Source organism: Thunnus albacares, chromosome 24, assembly GCF_914725855.1.
Source record: "Thunnus albacares chromosome 24, fThuAlb1.1, whole genome shotgun sequence".
NCBI classification, from domain to species: Eukaryota; Metazoa; Chordata; class Actinopteri; order Scombriformes; family Scombridae; genus Thunnus; species Thunnus albacares.
Genome location: NC_058129.1, coordinates 19,312,554 through 19,329,984, shown reverse-complemented (window position 1 = coordinate 19,329,984; position 17,431 = coordinate 19,312,554). Strand labels below are relative to the sequence as shown.

The 17,431-nt window shown below is 37.7% G+C and overlaps 2 protein-coding genes across 3 annotated transcripts in view; both read right to left on the bottom strand.

Annotated features, from left to right (window-relative positions):
• Nucleotides 1–100: 100 nt before the first annotated feature.
• Nucleotides 101–8,808, bottom strand: pcid2 (PCI domain containing 2). Its single transcript, XM_044344387.1, has 15 exons — nucleotides 8,703–8,808; nucleotides 7,083–7,149; nucleotides 6,661–6,750; nucleotides 6,502–6,575; nucleotides 6,352–6,417; nucleotides 6,192–6,233; nucleotides 6,003–6,057; nucleotides 5,787–5,890; nucleotides 5,552–5,627; nucleotides 4,404–4,545; nucleotides 3,759–3,859; nucleotides 2,770–2,843; nucleotides 2,512–2,637; nucleotides 426–549; nucleotides 101–321 (listed from the first exon to the last, which is right to left on the bottom strand). Exons 2-15 carry the CDS (start codon nucleotides 7,116–7,118, stop codon nucleotides 232–234), a joined length of 1,200 nt encoding a protein of 399 aa, XP_044200322.1. The 5' UTR covers nucleotides 7,119–7,149; nucleotides 8,703–8,808; the 3' UTR covers nucleotides 101–231.
• Nucleotides 8,809–9,815: 1,007 nt separating this feature from the next.
• The window catches only part of tbx19 (T-box transcription factor 19), a 16,549-nt gene continuing 8,933 nt past the window's right edge, over nucleotides 9,816–17,431 (bottom strand). The window contains exons 3-8 of one of the 2 annotated variants that reach the window (XM_044344385.1): nucleotides 16,249–16,383; nucleotides 15,190–15,251; nucleotides 14,644–14,720; nucleotides 12,935–13,093; nucleotides 11,689–11,839; nucleotides 9,816–11,606 (exon numbers count right to left, since the gene is read on the bottom strand). In XM_044344385.1, coding sequence (XP_044200320.1) covers nucleotides 11,441–11,606; nucleotides 11,689–11,839; nucleotides 12,935–13,093; nucleotides 14,644–14,720; nucleotides 15,190–15,251; nucleotides 16,249–16,383 — 750 coding nt within the window. In that variant the 3' untranslated portion in view covers nucleotides 9,816–11,440. The remainder of the gene's footprint in view (nucleotides 11,607–11,688; nucleotides 11,840–12,934; nucleotides 13,094–14,643; nucleotides 14,721–15,189; nucleotides 15,252–16,248; nucleotides 16,384–17,431) is intronic. The other variant, XM_044344386.1, reaches the window with a different exon arrangement.

Here is a 17,431-nt window from a genome sequence, read left to right as displayed (position 1 = left end):
CTACTCAGTGGCTGAAATAAAGACTCCAATACCCACAATGCACAGTTCAAACTCATTCCCATGTATGGAAATGGTTCAATAATCAATCATATCCACACTCTACAAACCAGCATCTGTTTTATTTTAACATTTTTTACAGTACAAAATAAAAAGAATGAACTAAAAAGTAGAAAAGATTTCCAGGAAAGCCTGTGGAGCGTCACAGTCGGAGGGGATTGTGGGTAACGTAGTCTAAGAGACGGAGGACAGAGGAGGGAACGGATTCTGTTTACTGACCACGAGCTTCTGGTGCTGATGAGAGATGTAACCCTTGATGTGACCCTAAGGAGACAGAGAAGAAGAGAGATGATGTTCATCTACATCCTGTGTGTGTGTGTGTGTGTGTGTGTGTGTGTGTGTGTGTGTGTGTGTGTGTGTATCCTCACCATGTAAATGAGGTTGGCCAGGAGACACTGCACCTCGTCGATGTCAACATCCTCCACCTGCATCATCCTCAGAGCCACCAGGAAGGCGTCCAGAGGAAGCTGGTGAGTCCTCAACAACAGGTACCTGCAGACAAGTGAGCAGAGGTCACTACAGGGCAGCAGAGGTCACTACAAGTGAGCAGAGGTCACTACAAGTGGACAGCGGTCACTACAGGGCAGCAGAGGTCACTACAGTGCAGCAGAGGTCACTACAGGTGGACAGAGGTCACTACAGGTAAGCAGAGGTCATTACAGGTAGACAGAGGTCACTACAGGGCAGCAGAGGTCACTACAGGTGGACAGAGGTCACTACAGGTCAGCAGAGGTCACTAATGTCTTGCCAGTGGGTCAATACGTGTCAGTAAGGATCAAATGTGGCGTCAAACTTGAAGGGTGAAACTAGAGGTCAAACATTTAGGTCAAAGAAATTTAAAAAATGGTCAAAAACATCAAAATCTTGGTCAAAAACAAAGACATGAAATCAAAAACTTTGAAGCCAAAAAAGCAGGGCGATCGACAAGAAATAATGTACAATTAAAGCTGCAAGCAGCGTTGAACGGGCCCTCACACCTCCACGCCACATCAGGCCGCAACGCAGGACAAAACAGCAATGATATAGTTTGATGCGGTATGTTGGTTTTCCTCCTGTCCTCCCCAATTTGTTGAGTCACCAGCCGTCACTGGTGTGGGGGTTGAATGCAGCTCATTTTTGTAGGATACAGCAGAAAGGCCTATATACATACAGCACATTATATACAAACTTTGTATGAAGTTTGGTGATATTATCATTTATATTACAAAAATTATAGGTCTTATATTTATAATTCAGTAGTGAGGATGACCTATGAGGGGAAGGGAACAAATGGAGTGAGGGTGACAGTTTAGTGATAAAGTGCTGCAGAAAAATACCATCAAAACTAAAATTTGTAGCTCTGTACTGCAGTTTTTCCTTTATTAGGGCCCGAGCACCTAGCGGTTCGCTCACACTCTCCATTCAAATGTATAAGTATTTTTCTGTGTCCAGCTGCAGTTACTTATTGTCTCTACACACCTGACAGTACACATGTCAATCAAACTTTGACCAGGTCATGTGGGTCAAAAGTCTTTACTTTTCTGAAAATAGACTTGATGAAAACCTGGAAATTAATTTGTTTTACACACAAACTCATCAAGAGTTTTCAATTTTCTAATTGAAATTCAAGTGAATGGGCCCAAAACTTGCATAATTTTGATGACACAGGTGTGAGCAAGACAGACATGTCTCACCCTGCAGAAAACTCTCATCCTCACACTGTTGAGATTTGATGTTTCACCATGACAGAGGAAGTTGCTATAACTTTATTGTAAATGCTCCAGTCTGCACCAAACTTTACATGTTTGATAAGAGTCCCGGCCTGAACACGTCTACATGACAATATTCCATCAATGATGCAAACTGGCTGAATAGCGCCCCCTATGAAATTTCAGCAAAGCAGCCCCAGCAGCAGGCAAAATAGTGGACAAAGGAAGTGATGTTTATCTCCTTCTTGCACCGTCTGAACACAGCCGGGTCTGAAGACATCTACATGCCCGTCACAGAAGCCCTTCGACTGCGCCGCAGCACGACGTGCGTGGACGTGCGACGGCCCGTTCAACGCTGCTTGTAGCTTGAATTATTATTGAACTCCAGAAACATTGTAAGAAATGATGACAGTTATTTACAACAAGACCAGGTCAAACCTTCGTATGAAACAAGCGTTATTTGGATAAACTGACCACACCTGAAAAAATGTTGAAACTTAATAAAGTGACATATTAACAGTCCTACAGCACCGTGTTTACTAGAGCGCACATGTGAAACGCGTCTGTGTCCGCGGGTTGGTGCTCCTGTCGTGAGACGCTTCGTCAGTAAATGTGTCGTTTTTAAACCTTTTGTCAGCAGCCAAACAGATAAAAATAATGTCTTAAAAACCTGTTGTGAAAAACAAAAAGACCATAAACACGGCGACAAAGACACAGAGTCAAAATGGCGGCGAGTAACGAGGGAAGGAATAAGATCCACACTCACACTTTCTTGAAGAGGTTCCTGTAGGTGATGATCTTCAGCTTCTCCAGGATGAGGAAGATCCCACAGCGGATGAAGAACGTCTCGTGTTTGGATAAAGCTTCGTTCAGCAGCAGCAGGTTCCCCTCACTGACACACACACACACACACACACACACACACACACACACACACACACACACACACACACACACACACACAGTTCACCTCTGAGAACATCTGGCAGCATGATGTCACTTCCTGTGTTCACCCTCTGCTTACCTCACAGCTTTGGTGACGTCAGCGAACTGCATGAGGTCGTACTTCCTGAGGAGCTGATGAGTCGGCATGTGACCCTGAAACAACAACCTGAAGTCAGACTGGGAGATTTAACTGGTGTAACCAGGTGTAAACTGGTTTAATCTGAGTGGAAACTGGTTTAAACTGGTGTAACCAGATGTAAACTGGTTTAATCTGAGTGGAAACTGGTTTAAACTGGTGTAACCAGGTGTAAACTGGTTTAATCTGAGTGTAAACTGCAAACTGCAAATTGGTTTAAACTGGTGTAAACGGGTGCAGACTGCTTTAAACTGGCATTAAAACTGGTTAAATTGGTTCAAACTGGTTTAAATTGGTTCAAACTGGTGTAAACTGTTTAATTGGAGAGTGAACTGGTTTAAACTGGGTTAATGTGATGTAAACTGCTGTAAACTGGTTTACTCTGAGCATGTGCTGCTGTAAACTGGTGTAACTGGTTTAATCTGAGTGTGTACTGGTGTAAACTGGTTTAGTCTGAGTGTGTGCTGCTGTATACTGGTGTAACTGGTTTAATCTGAGTGTGAACTGGTTTAATCTGAGTGTAAACTGGTTTAATCTGAGTGTAAACTGGTTTAATCTGAGTGTGAACTGCAAACTGCAAATTGGTTTAAACTGGCATTAAAACTGGTTAAATTGGTTCAAACTGGTGTAAACTGTTTAATCGGAGAGTGAGCTGGTTTAACAGGGTTAATCCAAGTGTGAACTGGTTTAAACTGGGTTAATGTGATGTAAACTGTTGTAAACCGGTTTACTCTGAGCGTGTGCTGCTGTAAACTGGTGTAACTGGTTTAATCTGAGTGTGAACTGGTTTATACATATATATAACATCTGGTCATATATATACTGGGTTAATCTGGTGTAAATTGCTGTAAACTGGTGTAAACAGGTTTAATCTGAGTGTGTGCTGCTGTATACTGGTATAACTGGTTTAAAGTGAGCTGTGGGTTTCTGACCAGCAGCATCTTGACGGGCAGCAGGTAGATGAGAATCATCCTCTTGTTCTTCTGACTGGAACGATGACAGTGATGGAAGGAATAAGACAGAAACTCCTCCGCTGCAAAAACACACAAACACACTTTTTATTTCCAGTTTATTTACGTTGTTTTTATCTTTATTGTTCATGTGTTTATTATTTTCATTCTTTATATATTCACTGTCGTCAACGAGGGTCGACTTTCTTTTACTGTTTCAGTTTGATTTAATCTGAAACCTGATTATAAAATGATAAAAAAAGGGGGAAAAAAGGTTAAAAATCAATAAATAAAACTGGTGAAATACTCAGCTGAGTCATTCTAAATTATTACCATTTAAAAAAGATCAATATATTCTCTGAATTGTAATTTTATTTCTTTAATCTGTCTTTAAATGTTAAAAACAGCTGATTATAGGCTGAAGTACTTAAAGTCTAAAGATAAAGATTTTCATTTTATAATAATAGAAAACTCAGAAAAACAGAAAATATTCCCATTAAAGAAACTGACACCAGACAATGTTTCAGTTTTTTTCCGTCAGCATTGATTTAAACGATTATTAAAATGGTTATTGATCAGTTTTCTGTGGATCAATTGTTGTTATTTGACCGAGCGTGTCAGCGTCACCTGGCTTGAAGTCGCTGTCGAACATGGCTTTGCGGCCTACGTAGTATTTGTAGGTGACTTTCTGAGCAGGACTGTAGTCGTTCTTCAGGTTGGAGCTGTCGATCGCTCTGATCAAAGGCTTACACAGGTGCAGCTTATTGATCTGATTGATAAAACAACAACAAACAATCAATACAATCATGTGTTCTCATATGAGACACACATATCAATTTATTTATTTATCTCACATTCAATAAAACTAATACTGAGGTAAATATTCATATTGATCTTCAGCAGAAGATCATTTGATCAGAAAATTAAAACATTCTGTGATTGACGCGTCCATTTTACCAGCCTGCACGGCGGCTAGCAGCTAGTTAGCATGGCTAGCATCGTTAGCATAGTGGTGCTGTGTCGTGTGTAGTTCATAGACTTTATAAAAATAAGCTGTAGGTGCAGGTGACAGGTGTGTTTACATTGTTTATGCGCTCTGAAAAACGTCACGGCGCGGATATTAAGTCACACAGCTGATGGACTGTTAGCCTAGCATGCTAACGCTACGGTCTATCTGTAATAACAATGATGATTGAGGGATTGAAAGAGCTGGTTGGGTACCTCCAGCCTGGGTACGTTACACCACCTCAACTTTACTTAAAAATGAACCAGTTAGTTACTGGTTTATGAGTAACTAACTGGTGTTGGTCAATCAAAAGTTAACTCAAACTGACGCCCCTAATTTTCACAATCACATTTTAAACTTTATTTTCATTATATTGTAACTTTTTCTTGTAAAATTACGACTTGACTTTTTGTAATATTATGACTTTCCTCTAAAAACCTTCATTCAGTGAATGTTATGACTTTTGTTCTCTACGTTTTAAACCTTTATTCTCTAAATCTTTATTTTTTACCCTCACAAACCACAAAAAATGTATTCTCTAAATTTTATGACCTTTTGTAAACTTCCGACTTTATTCTCATAACATTAAGAGCTTTTTTTATTCCAAATACTTCAACTGTATTTAAATTTACTGCATTTTTCCACAGAATTAGGACCATATGTCACAATATTACAACTCAAAATCTCACTTCTTTGCCTCACAGTGGCTCAGTCATTAATGAATTTCATATATAATAATATGATAATAACAAACACACTGAGTTCAGACCTTGAAGTAGATCTTGAAGAGCTGGTTGCTCAGAAACATCATCCCCCATTTCTTCGAGTCCTCGATCCCCGCTCGACTGCAAAAACAGAAATAATCATTGTCAACATCAACACAGAGCGAAGTTCCAGCTTTTTTTAAACACGTTTCAATATTTGCAGACTGAAACACGATTAATATTCAGTTTGATGTGTAAATATAGTGTATAAAGTGTGTGTGCGTGTGTGTGTGCACTGACTTGTCGCTGGCACACACTCTGAAGCAGCTCATCAGCTGTTCGGCTGCTTTCTCCAACATCTCACTCGGCTGACCTTTCCCCTTCTTCTGCAGCTGCTGCTCCGCCTGCACACATCACACGTTAATGTTTACATAAACCTGTTCCGTTATCGATCAGCTCTGAGATCAATATGACTGATCAAACTGACCGCAGATCAGTTTCACAGAAGCTTCTTACATTGTTGGCGAATATCCTGAGATCCAGCGTGACAGCGAACATCACAGGCAGAGCCCTGAAACACAAACCAACAGACTGAAGCTGCGTTCATACAGTCTTTTAGCTAAGCTAGGCTAAGCTAGGCTAACAGTTTCCCCTTGCTTCAAGTCTTTGTGCTAAGCTAAGCTACGCTAAGCTAGCTGGACTCACCAGTTCTCCTCTTTGTGCGACTGGAAAGCTCTCAGGAAGGACGTGAGAAGTCAAGGAACAAGACTGATTGATTAATGACTCACTGATTGATTAATTGATGGACAGAGACTGATCATGTGTATGTTTGATTGATTATGTGTGATGTCATCATGAAGGATATTGGACGACGATCGTCTGGAACTTGTACGCTTCTACGAAGTCGTGATTGGCCACCGCGTATGTACACCTGTAACACACACACACAGAGTGTTTACTAAAGAAGAAGTGTTATTGATCATTAATCGATACATGAATTAACTGATTGATGGACCTGAGATGAGCTGCGACCATCTCGTCGTACGGCGGCTCCAGAACCTGCTGACATTTCTCTTCTGGACTGGCCAACTGAAACACACACACACACAGAAGTGAGGCTGTTACCATGGCGACCATGAACACCGTGTGTCCACCTGAGTGGGCGGAGCCTCACCTGGAGCCGAGGGTTGGCGACGTGCGGGTGTTTGAAGGACAGCAGCTCAGCGCAGAACGAGCCGTCGTGGTTGTCGATGGCTTCATAAATCTGCAGGAAAAACTGACTGTTATGAACTGTACTGACTGTCGAATCGTCTCATTTTGTCTGATCAACAGTCAAAAACCCAAAGAAATTCAGTTTACTGTCATAAAGGACTAAAAAAAGCATCAAATCTTCACATTTCAGAAGCTGCAACCAGAAACTATTTTTGGCGTTTTTGCTTAAAAAAACGACTAAAACGATCAATTTTCTGTTGTTCAACGAATCGTTGTGCTTATAAATAAAACCAACATTTGAACCAAAGAACAAAGTGAAGCAGTATCTTCTTCTTGCTAACAGCAGCTGACAGACAGACAGACAGGTCAGAGGTCAGAGGTCACCTGCTGCAGGTACTGGTTGATGGTGATGTGAGCCATGACGTCCTGCTGGTTCAGCAGCTGCTTCAACCTGAAAACACACAAAGTCACAGTCAGATTCATTAAACCCACCTCAGAGTGAAAAGTCTCTTCTAGAGCTGCAACGATTACTCGATCAATTAGTTGTCAACTATTAAATAAAAAACCAACTATTCTGATCATCGAGTCAGAATTTTGAGTCATTTTTTAAAGGAAAAAAGTCAAAATTCTCTGATTTCAGCTTCTTAAATGTGAATATTTTCTGGATTCTTGAGTCTCTATGACAGTAAACTGAAGATCTTTGAGTTGTGGACAAAACAAAACATTTGAGGACTTGTTGCAGCTCTATAACTGAAGCTTATACAACAGGAAATGATGTTTTCTGGTTTTACAGCTGCCAAGAAAACAATCTTTAGACTCTGTTTTACTGCTGATCTGAATAAAATCACTTAGGATCAATAATCTACTGACGATATTAAACGATACATCTCAGAGGAAGTGGAAGACTGATCGACTGTCCCTGAAGCTTCTAGTTTATTACAGACCTCTTAGAGTTTGTTTGCTCCGCCGAGTATCCCAGAATGCATTTTGCACCAACCAGCAGAGACGTTGGAGATTTTGAACCCAGCTAAAAGCTGTTTAGGATTATTAATATGTCACTTAATAACATTTTTCCAGGCCAGAAAGGAACATTTAGATTCCCAATATGTGGTCATTTTATCCAAATAACTCCTGTCTGTGAACCTGCTGGGATGTTTTGGTCAACGTGTCGTCATCCCAGGAGAACATGATCCATGAACTGATCTGCAGCTCTTATTTATTTACCGCTGGCTTTTGATATATATGATATAATTCCTTCTGGAAGATAAACGTTGGTCTCACAGATGAAATCTAACATTTGTAGCTGCAACATTAGTTTGACTGAATGTGAAGTGAAGCTTCATGTTTTTACTGGCGCTGCCTCTGGAGCTCCATATGTACACATATCACCATATTTACATACATATACATGGATTAAAATAAACATCAGTCCATGTTTAATTTCATTTTATTAGAGCTTCATTACAGACTGAGTAACATAACTGACTGTGGAGCTTTGAGTTGAGATTATTTGTTCAGGTTCAGGTGTGTTGAAGCTGTCAGAAGCTCCAGTTTTGCTTCTATCAGATGTCAGTTTTCTTTAATTGTTTTAATATCATTGTCACAGTTTTTATTACATAGTTTCCGATCAATATCAATAAATATTCTTCAGTATTTGCTTTTGAGATGAAATGAATATTAACGCTTTTGATCACCTTTTTAGGCTAAAATGTGGTGTTTCTACTATTTTGTCCACCCTTATTCACACACATAAAGAGTCTGAATAACAAACACTCGTTTCTTTAACTGTTTGTCTCAATAAAACTAATAAAATGTCAGAAACATTTAAATAAACATCGTTACTGAAACCAAACAACCACAGCTAGCAGCTAACTCGTTAGCATTTTAAATCATCAGTTTCCGGCTGATTGTTGGTTTTAAATCGCACTTTTCAGACTTTAAACAGTAAACAGAGACAGTAAACAAACAGAAACATAAACAAACAAACAAATCACTAAAACTTACCTCCAATATTAAACTTTATCCAGATAATAATGATTCTACTTCATTCCATGAAAACCCGGACTGTTTTACAGGACGCACACAGAGCACGCCGGGTCAACACAACTTCCGGGTTGGTAGAATCTGCTGTCCCAGGATGATTTCAGAATAAGAGGTTTTACATATCAAAATAAAAGTCTCCATGCTATAAAGCTAATTCAATTCAATTCAATTAACCAACAAAATAATGATTTTGAACCATTTTATTTGAGAAACACTGAATGAGAAACAGATGTTTATATATTGAACTTAAAGTCTTTGGCTTTGGCTTGAAATAGTAAATTGTATGATATCAAAGTTGAGTGTCTCATTAAGTGAAAATAAATATTCATAATTATTAGAAAGACTAATAATAAACCTAAATAACCTAATTCGAATACTTTTCATGCTAACTATTATGAACATAAGCCTCTAAAGTTAGAAGGCTGATGTGGAGTTGGGTCTCCAGTGGCTTCAAACTTAGGATGTACAACAAATTTAGGATGTACAAAAGAAAGGAACTGGCAAAAATCGGCATTTTTTAAAATCATAAACACTTATTCAGTTTTTTCAGTATGCAGGCTGGTTACTTTATGTGTGAGATATATATGTGTGTATTCTTTTTCTTTTTTCTGTTTTCTTTTCTGATGTTTTGATAAGTACTATATCATAAACTTTATTATTATTATTTTTATTATTAAATTGATACAATTTTAGGGATTAAAAAATACTAAGTTATTATCTAATATTTTGTATTTACACCAGCTCATAATTTGCCACAAGTATTTTTATTTTTTATCATCTTACTTTCCATCCATTCTGTTTTTCTTTTACCAGCAGTAATATTAAAACACTGGCTGTAATATGTTTCATTTGTGGTTTTAAGTGTACTTGGCTCTAAAGGAGAAATTATGTTTTTGGTTCTTGCAGTTTCCTCTCTTTCTGTAACAAATACAAGCAAACTGTCCTTAACTGAGCCTTTATTGATGTAAACTGTGTTACTGTGTATTCAGCAGCTAACAAACAACACACAGCAACAAAGACAAGAGAAGAAGAAGAATTCAGCACATGTGTTGTCAAAGATATGAGGCGGCAGAATATATTTTCATTGTGTTTTTAAAGTTTTATTGATCTGTTTGATTTCCACATTTCAGAAACTATCATGAGTACAGAAACAGCAACAACACCTGAAAGCATCATGCAGCAGCTGAAACTTCACAGACAAACTCGGACAGGAAATATGTCATTTTTTTACTTTGTCAGTGTGATTGTCCACTAGACCTGTCAATCAAATATCACTCTCTTTACATTAAAACACAGCTGATGGACTGTACAGATATATACATGTTTAAATAAAGACAGCATATAATTCCTCTCTGAACAGGATGGAGAGATGGTTTTACCACCACCAGGTGGCGCCACAACACCACTGACATCAGTTATAAGTCTGAGTGTTTTTTGGTCCACTGGCTGTGGAGCTGCACTGTTCTGAATAAAAATAAAAATAAAAGATATTTTATAATATTTTATCATTTTATAATGAACAAAAGGAAGAAAAAACCGGACTGGAATCTTTTAAATTTGATAGTTGTTGACATGCTAATTTTCTGTAATTATTAATTGTTGACATAAAAAGTGATATACATTTACATACACTTAACTGGCTACTAGTAATCTAAGAGTTACCAGCAGCCATTGGTAGTTACCAGCAGCCATTGGTAGTTCCCAGCGATAACCAATAGTCACCAGAAGTGACAACTAACCACCAGCTGTTACCAGCAGCCACTGCTGGCTAAAACCACTGCTGACCAGTAGCTCCAGCAGTCAATAAAAAACCTCTAATAATCAGTAACCACCAGTGGCTACCAGCTGTCAGTAGCCACCTGCAGGTATGAGTAGCCATTGGTAGCTAGCTGTAAGTAGCTAAAACCCATTATTGTTAGTTACGTCTGGTTGCTAGTAGCTTACAAACACCACTAGTGAATGTAAAAATAACCACCAGTACTTACAGTATACTGTCAATAGTAGCCACCAGTAGATATTAGTATCCACTAGTAGTCAGCAGTAAGTAAAAATAACCATCAGTACTTATAAGTAGTCACCAGTGGTTACCAGTATGTACAATTAGCCACCAAAAATCATGAGCAGCTACTAGTACAAACTCTTAGCCACCAGTGGTTACCAGTATGTATGACTACCAGTAGCCATGGTACAGACAGCCAAATAGTAGTGGTTATTAATAGCCCCAAACAAAAAGTACTACTTGTCTTGATTCTTTTTATGTATTATGTAAATCACTTCCTTGTTGTTGAGAGATGCCACACAAATAGACACAGCTTGTCTTAGCTAGTAACCACCAGTGGTTCATAGTAGTCACCAGTACTCACTGTACAAGTAGTCACAGAATGTACAATTAACCACAGATACTAATTAGTAGTAATTACCAGAATGTACAAATAGTCACCAACAGTCACTGGTAGCTTCAAAAAATGTAGTAGTGGCAACCAGTAGTTACCATTATGTATAAATAGTTACTAATAGTCACTAGTAGCCACCAGTAGATAAAAAAGGAACCAAAAGTCACACCTCAAATGTTACCAGTATGTACAAATATCCACTGATTGTTACTAGTAGCCACCAGTAGTGACCAGTATCCATAATTAGTCACCAATAGTCAGTTGCAGTGATGACTAGAAGCCAGTGGCCACCAATCACATCCCTCCTCAGAAGGAATGGGTGGGGCCAGGTGGCCATCCAGCGCCGCCTACTCGACCGTGACTGGGGGGCTGCATGAGGCTCTCGCTGCTGATTGGTCCGTGGAGAGTGGCACACGGTGAGTGGGAGGGGCTTAGCTCACTGCAGCCAACCGTCCATAAACAGGGATACTGACTGAACACAAACATTCATATATATATTTAAATGAATCAGTGATCAAATTGAATGAGTGACTCGTCACAAATGTGTAGTTTACCTGGAGCTGTGAGGAGGAGGAGGCTGTGAGGAAGGAGCACTGCTCGTCAGGGGAAGGGAAGTGGAGGAGGAAGATGAGGAAGAGGAGACATGACGAGGGGAGGAGCTGCTCCATCCGTCTGGTAACACCTGAACACCTTCAGACAGACAAACTGACACAACAGAAATTAAATATGCACATAAATCCTGCTTATTCATCACAGTGTAATTTCTATATCTATTTTTGCATGTATTGACAAAAACATACTGTATGTAACGTTCAAAAATTATGTTTCTGTTTAAAAATGTTCATGAGTACAGTATAAAGTGTATACAAATCTATGAATATCTGTTGTTAAAATTTAGAACAAATATTACCCAAAATGTTTGCTATTTTACTTTTTGTTTACAGAATTTCTTATTTTTCAGTTTATGTGTGGTTACAGTTTGTGTATATAAATACATATATCAATGTATAGTGTAGAGAGATTTATGTATACAAACATATGTACATGTTTGTATGTATTTAAATATGTGTAAATATTTTGTAAATGAATGTATGTATATAAATGTGTGTAAATGCTTTAATATATACTGTGTATAAATGTTTGTATATATATACACTGTAAATAAATTTACATAAAAATGTGTTTAAATGTTTGTATATATACAACGTAAAAGTTTTTTTACATATATAGATTGTAAATCATATGTACGCTTATAAATATTTGTATGTACTGTAAAAACATTTATGTATAAATGTAAGTATAAATACTCAGTAAATATATATACAGTATATAAACATACAGTGTAAATAAATATATGTATACTGTATAAACATAGGTAAATAATATATGAATGTATATAAATATGTATAAATGTATTATATTTTTATACTGTAAATGAATGTATGCATATAAATGTGTGTTTGATTATATATTGTAAACACATGTATGTATATATTATAAATAAACACCCATATAAAAGTGTATGCAAATGTTTGTACATATACTGTAAATAAATAAATGAATGTATGTACATTATACTTCATGTATCATTAATCCACTCATACATAAATATATATGGAAATATACATTCATATTTTTCTTCTTTTCCTTTTATTTTGAAAATTCCATATTTATTTGAAACAAAAAACAAAGAGTCTCCAGTGAAACCAGTGTTTCCTTTGTAAAGAAAAATATTATTTATTAAAGTACACAAACAAACTAGAATTACAAATATAAACACACACATATGCACGGTGTTACCTGATGGGTGTGAGCGGTGCGGCAGGTAGGTGGTGGGGTAAGGTGTGTGTCGTCCCGGGTAACCGTGGTGTTTGTAACCGTGGTGATGATGTGATGTCAGCGGGAGGCTGCCGCTGTAAGAGAAAGCCCCGCCTCCTCCAGCTGAGCACAGGGACCAGCCTGACACACACAAACACACACACACACACACACACACACAAACACACACACACACACACACACACAAACAGAAAACATAATACATTTATTAATTTAATATTTGGTTAGTCACAGTGCATTAATGTGTATATTGAACAGAAAAGGATATGCAACATTTCTGACATTGATTTTGATAATGGAGGTTAAAAAACGATAAGAAACAATCAACAGATATATTTTCCAGCTTCATTTCTAAATATTTATGTAGAAAAACTTGTGACACATGTTTTTAATTCATTTTAAAGCGTCAGGCTTAAATGAAATATTTTAATTGGTTCAACGAGTGAATGTTTGTTTTTCAAACTGAATTGTACAAATAAAACACACTGCAGTTGTTTTACATAAAACAAACATAGTTTTTACTTTTAATTATCAATTAAAGGTGAATATATTCATAAGAAGTTATTGTTTCGTCATATAACAATAATATAATAATCAGTTTTTTTTATTATATTTTGTGGGTATTGTAGTGTTTTTCTTTGTTTTTGTTACTTACGTTCTATTTTTTGTACATATTAAATTCTATATTCTGTAATTCTAAGAAAGAAACACAGTTTATAAACTTAAAAAGACTGTAGATTTGTTTCTTTATAAACAAATACTAAATTTCACAATAAGATGAATAACAATTCATTTTGTATTTAGTTTTAAGAAAAAAAGTCCAGAAAGAAATATTTTCACAGAGGAATTATATGCGCTGTACACATAAATATATTTCCTAACTCATAAAAAGATACTTATGTATCTTGTATGTAAATATGTTTATTTTTCATACTTTCGTACACAAAACATCACGACTCAGTTTCACCAGATTTGAACCGACTCACTGGGTCACGCATCAATAGTGATTCTAGATTTGTGAGACTCTTGTGAGATTTGTTGGTGTTGTTTCTTCATCGTGGAGGTGGTGGGTCGAGTGGCGGGTTGGGTGGCGGGTTGGGCGGCGGGTTGGGCGGCGGGTTGGGTGGCGGGTCGGGTGGCGGGTCGAGTGGCGAGACAATTTTTTAAAAACTGTAACTACGATTCTCATGGTGTTTACTGTTGCCATGACGACAAAGGTTGCCTAACGTTAAGGAAGTAGTAACTTTAACCCGCACCACGTTTCAAGTGATCATTTAAACCCAAACCATGAACTTTCCCTAAACCTGACCAGACCTGAACCACAGCGTCGTCTCATCATCAAACATCATCACTGATTAACAGTGATTTGATAAATGATGTCATCGGTCTGTCGTTGTTAACACGTGCAGAGTCAAGCACTACTGTGTTGAATCAAGTGCTCATGTGCGAGAGTTTCACAAATCTAGGTTTAGCGTTATTTTTTTCACAACCTGCATTAAGCAAAGACCCGCCCTACTCCGCCTCTGATTGGCTCTGACTGTAACCATCACACTCCTCATGCCGAAACCTAACCAACCCACGATGAAGGCAACGAGTACTAGCCAATCAGAGGCAGAATAGGGCGGGTCTTCACATAATGTGGGTGGAAAAAAAATAAGGCCTAGTGTTACCATCCAGACACGACCCACAGGGTTGAATCCCGACGCGGCTCTCCGACGACTCTGTTAATCCCCGCCCGCCTGGGATCCTGAGGAGAACAAATGAAAGAAGAATCAAAGAATAACCAGAGAGAGTGTGTGTGTGTGTGTGTTAGTGTGTGTGTGTTAGTGTGTGTGTGTGTGTGGTTTCTGTTTCTCTCACACTTGACACCAGCGCTTCAAATGAGCGAGACGGTGGAGCTCAGAGCAGCTGATAATGACTCTCTAATCACCTGCTAATGCTAACTTCCTCTGGTATCCTGGTGAGAAATGCTAAGCGCTAAGTGTCTGCTGACATAAACCAGTATCTCATTCATTCAGTCACTACGTGCACCAGTTAAACAACAAAGATTAGAAACACATCAGCAATTGCAACCTGACATGGTACAATATGGCCAAAAGTATGCGGACACCCCTTCCAATTAGTGGGTTCAGTTGCTGCACCTCGTTACGTAAATTATGAAAAAATTGACATATTTTGTCATGTGAGAGCAGATGTGCTGCAGTTGTTGTACGTACCTCTCTTTGGCGTCCAGGAAGGCTTTAGCGAACGGGTTGTATTTGATCTTCAGAGCCGTGATCTGATCAGAGAAACACAACAAAAACATCCAAAAACTGTTCAGTTTTACAGCCGAGGATCAACAGAACAGCACCGGAACTATTTATTACTTATTCAACCGTTATGTCTAACCAGACTGGTAGATGATGTGTTTTCATGAACATTTTCACAGCTTCTTTATTTGGTTTGTTGCAACAAACACATTTATTTACCTTAAATTATGAAAATATATATTTATAAATCAAAAAACTTGTAATTCTTATTTATGCTAAAGAACAGAAGTTGCTGAAACTTATACAATTATTATAGAAACTGTGTGCAAACATGAAATAAAACTCAAAATAATGAGAAACAATTTTAAAAATCAACAAATATATACAATATATATTTTTCTTTTTAATTTTACTGCTTATAATTTGTGGTTGGTGTCACTTTTTCCAGCATTGTCTTGTAAATAAACACACATGAAGAATCTAATCTTCATGGATTTTGGGTTTTTCAGTGAGGGAGAAGGAATACATGTCATTAATAGTCGTTTTTAGGATTTTTAACAAGGTCATTGAACTTTTTTGTAGATTTATTATTCCAAGCATTGGATTTTTATGTCCTAAAACATGTCTGGAAGCTTATTCAGATACACTGGTATCAGTGTTAAAGTCTTTAATATTGATAATATCTGTATATCTGCAATAATGCATCAAAACATCTATAATCAGGACTAAAGTTGCAACAATTAGTCGATTAATCAAGTAATCAATCAATTAAAATTAATCAGCAACTATTTTGATAATCTATTAATTATCATACATGATCATAAAATAAATATCTTTGGATTTTGGACTATTGATCAGATAACATGATGAGATATTTGAGGGCGTCACCTTGACAAAAACGATTAATCAATAATGAAAATAATTGTCAGTCGCTGCTCTAATTGAGACACCAATTTTGATCTAACGTGGATAATGTGTGTGTGTGTGTGTGTGTGTGTGTGTGTGTGTGTGTGTGTGTGTGTGTACCTCCTCGTTCTGGTACGCGGTGACGGCGATGAACTGAGTTTCTTTGAAGGAAACGTTGGAAACCAGACGATGACGAGAGCCGACGCACACGATGTGAAGCTGCGGCTCGTACTTATGGAGAGAGTTCAACATGATCTGAAACACACACACACACACACACACAAACCCACACACACACACACACACACACACACACACACACACGTTCATATATCTGTCCATAGTTGGTTGTAAAAGCTGTTAATCACACTGTGAATGTTGAAATGGAGGCTCTCTGTCTGCATCTTTGCAGGATCAAAGAAGGTTCGTTTTGACCTTTTTTTAAATGTAAGTGTATCTGTTGTTGAGTTGACTTTCCTGCAGGTATAGCAGTGTTTCCTTTTTTTAAAAACTCGCTGGTTTTACTGTGTAGTTTGGGGTGGAAGGAGGATGTCTCTGGTTTTGACTGAGCTGTGAGGCTTGCAGGTCACTTTGCCAAACCAGGATGTTTTTAGCCTCACTAGAGACGGAAACATCGGTTTGTTTGTGACGTCACCTGTTGGTTTCACTGGAGACGCTTTGAAGCCCGGAGTTGCAGAAGTACTCAGATACTTTACTGCAGTAAAAGCACCAATACAACAATGTAAGTCCTGCATGAAAAAATCCTCCTACAGTAAAAGTACATAAGTATTATGAGCTTGATGTAGTTAAAGTATTGCAGTAAAAGTACATAAGTATTATGAGCTTGATGTAGTTAAAGTATTGCAGTAAAAGTACATAAGTATTATGAGCTTGATGTAGTTAAAGTATTGCAGTAAAAGTACATAAGTATTATGAGCTTGATGTAGTTAAAGTATTGCAGTAAAAGTACATAAGTATTATGAGCTTGATGTAGTTAAAGTATTGCAGTAAAAGTACATAAGTATTATGAGCTTGATGTAGTTAAAGTATTGCAGTAAAAGTACATAAGTATTATGAGCTTGATGTAGTTAAAGTATTGCAGTAAAAGTAGTGGTTTGGTCCCTCTGACTGATATATTATTATATATGACATCATTAGATTATTAATAGTGAAGCATCAGTGTTAGAGCAGCATGTTACTGTTGTAGCTGCTGGAGGTGGAGCTAGTTTACACTACTTTATATACAGTTAGCTAGTTTAGTCCAGTGGTTCCCAACCTAGGGGTCGGGGCCCTCCAAAGGGTC

What these genes read in the sequence shown, in the direction of transcription:
- pcid2 (XM_044344387.1), bottom strand. Translation starts at nt 7,118, where the DNA reads ATGGCTCACATCACCATCAACCAGTACCTGCAGCAG. An exon ending in TCGCACAAAGAGGAGAACTG is followed by an intron (nt 6,058 to 6,191) that starts GTGAGTCCAGCT and finishes TTTGTGTTTCAG; the next exon opens with GGCTCTGCCTGTGATGTTCG. An exon ending in TGCCCGTCAAGATGCTGCTG is followed by an intron (nt 2,844 to 3,758) that starts GTCAGAAACCCA and finishes TTGTTGTTTCAG; the next exon opens with GGTCACATGCCGACTCATCA.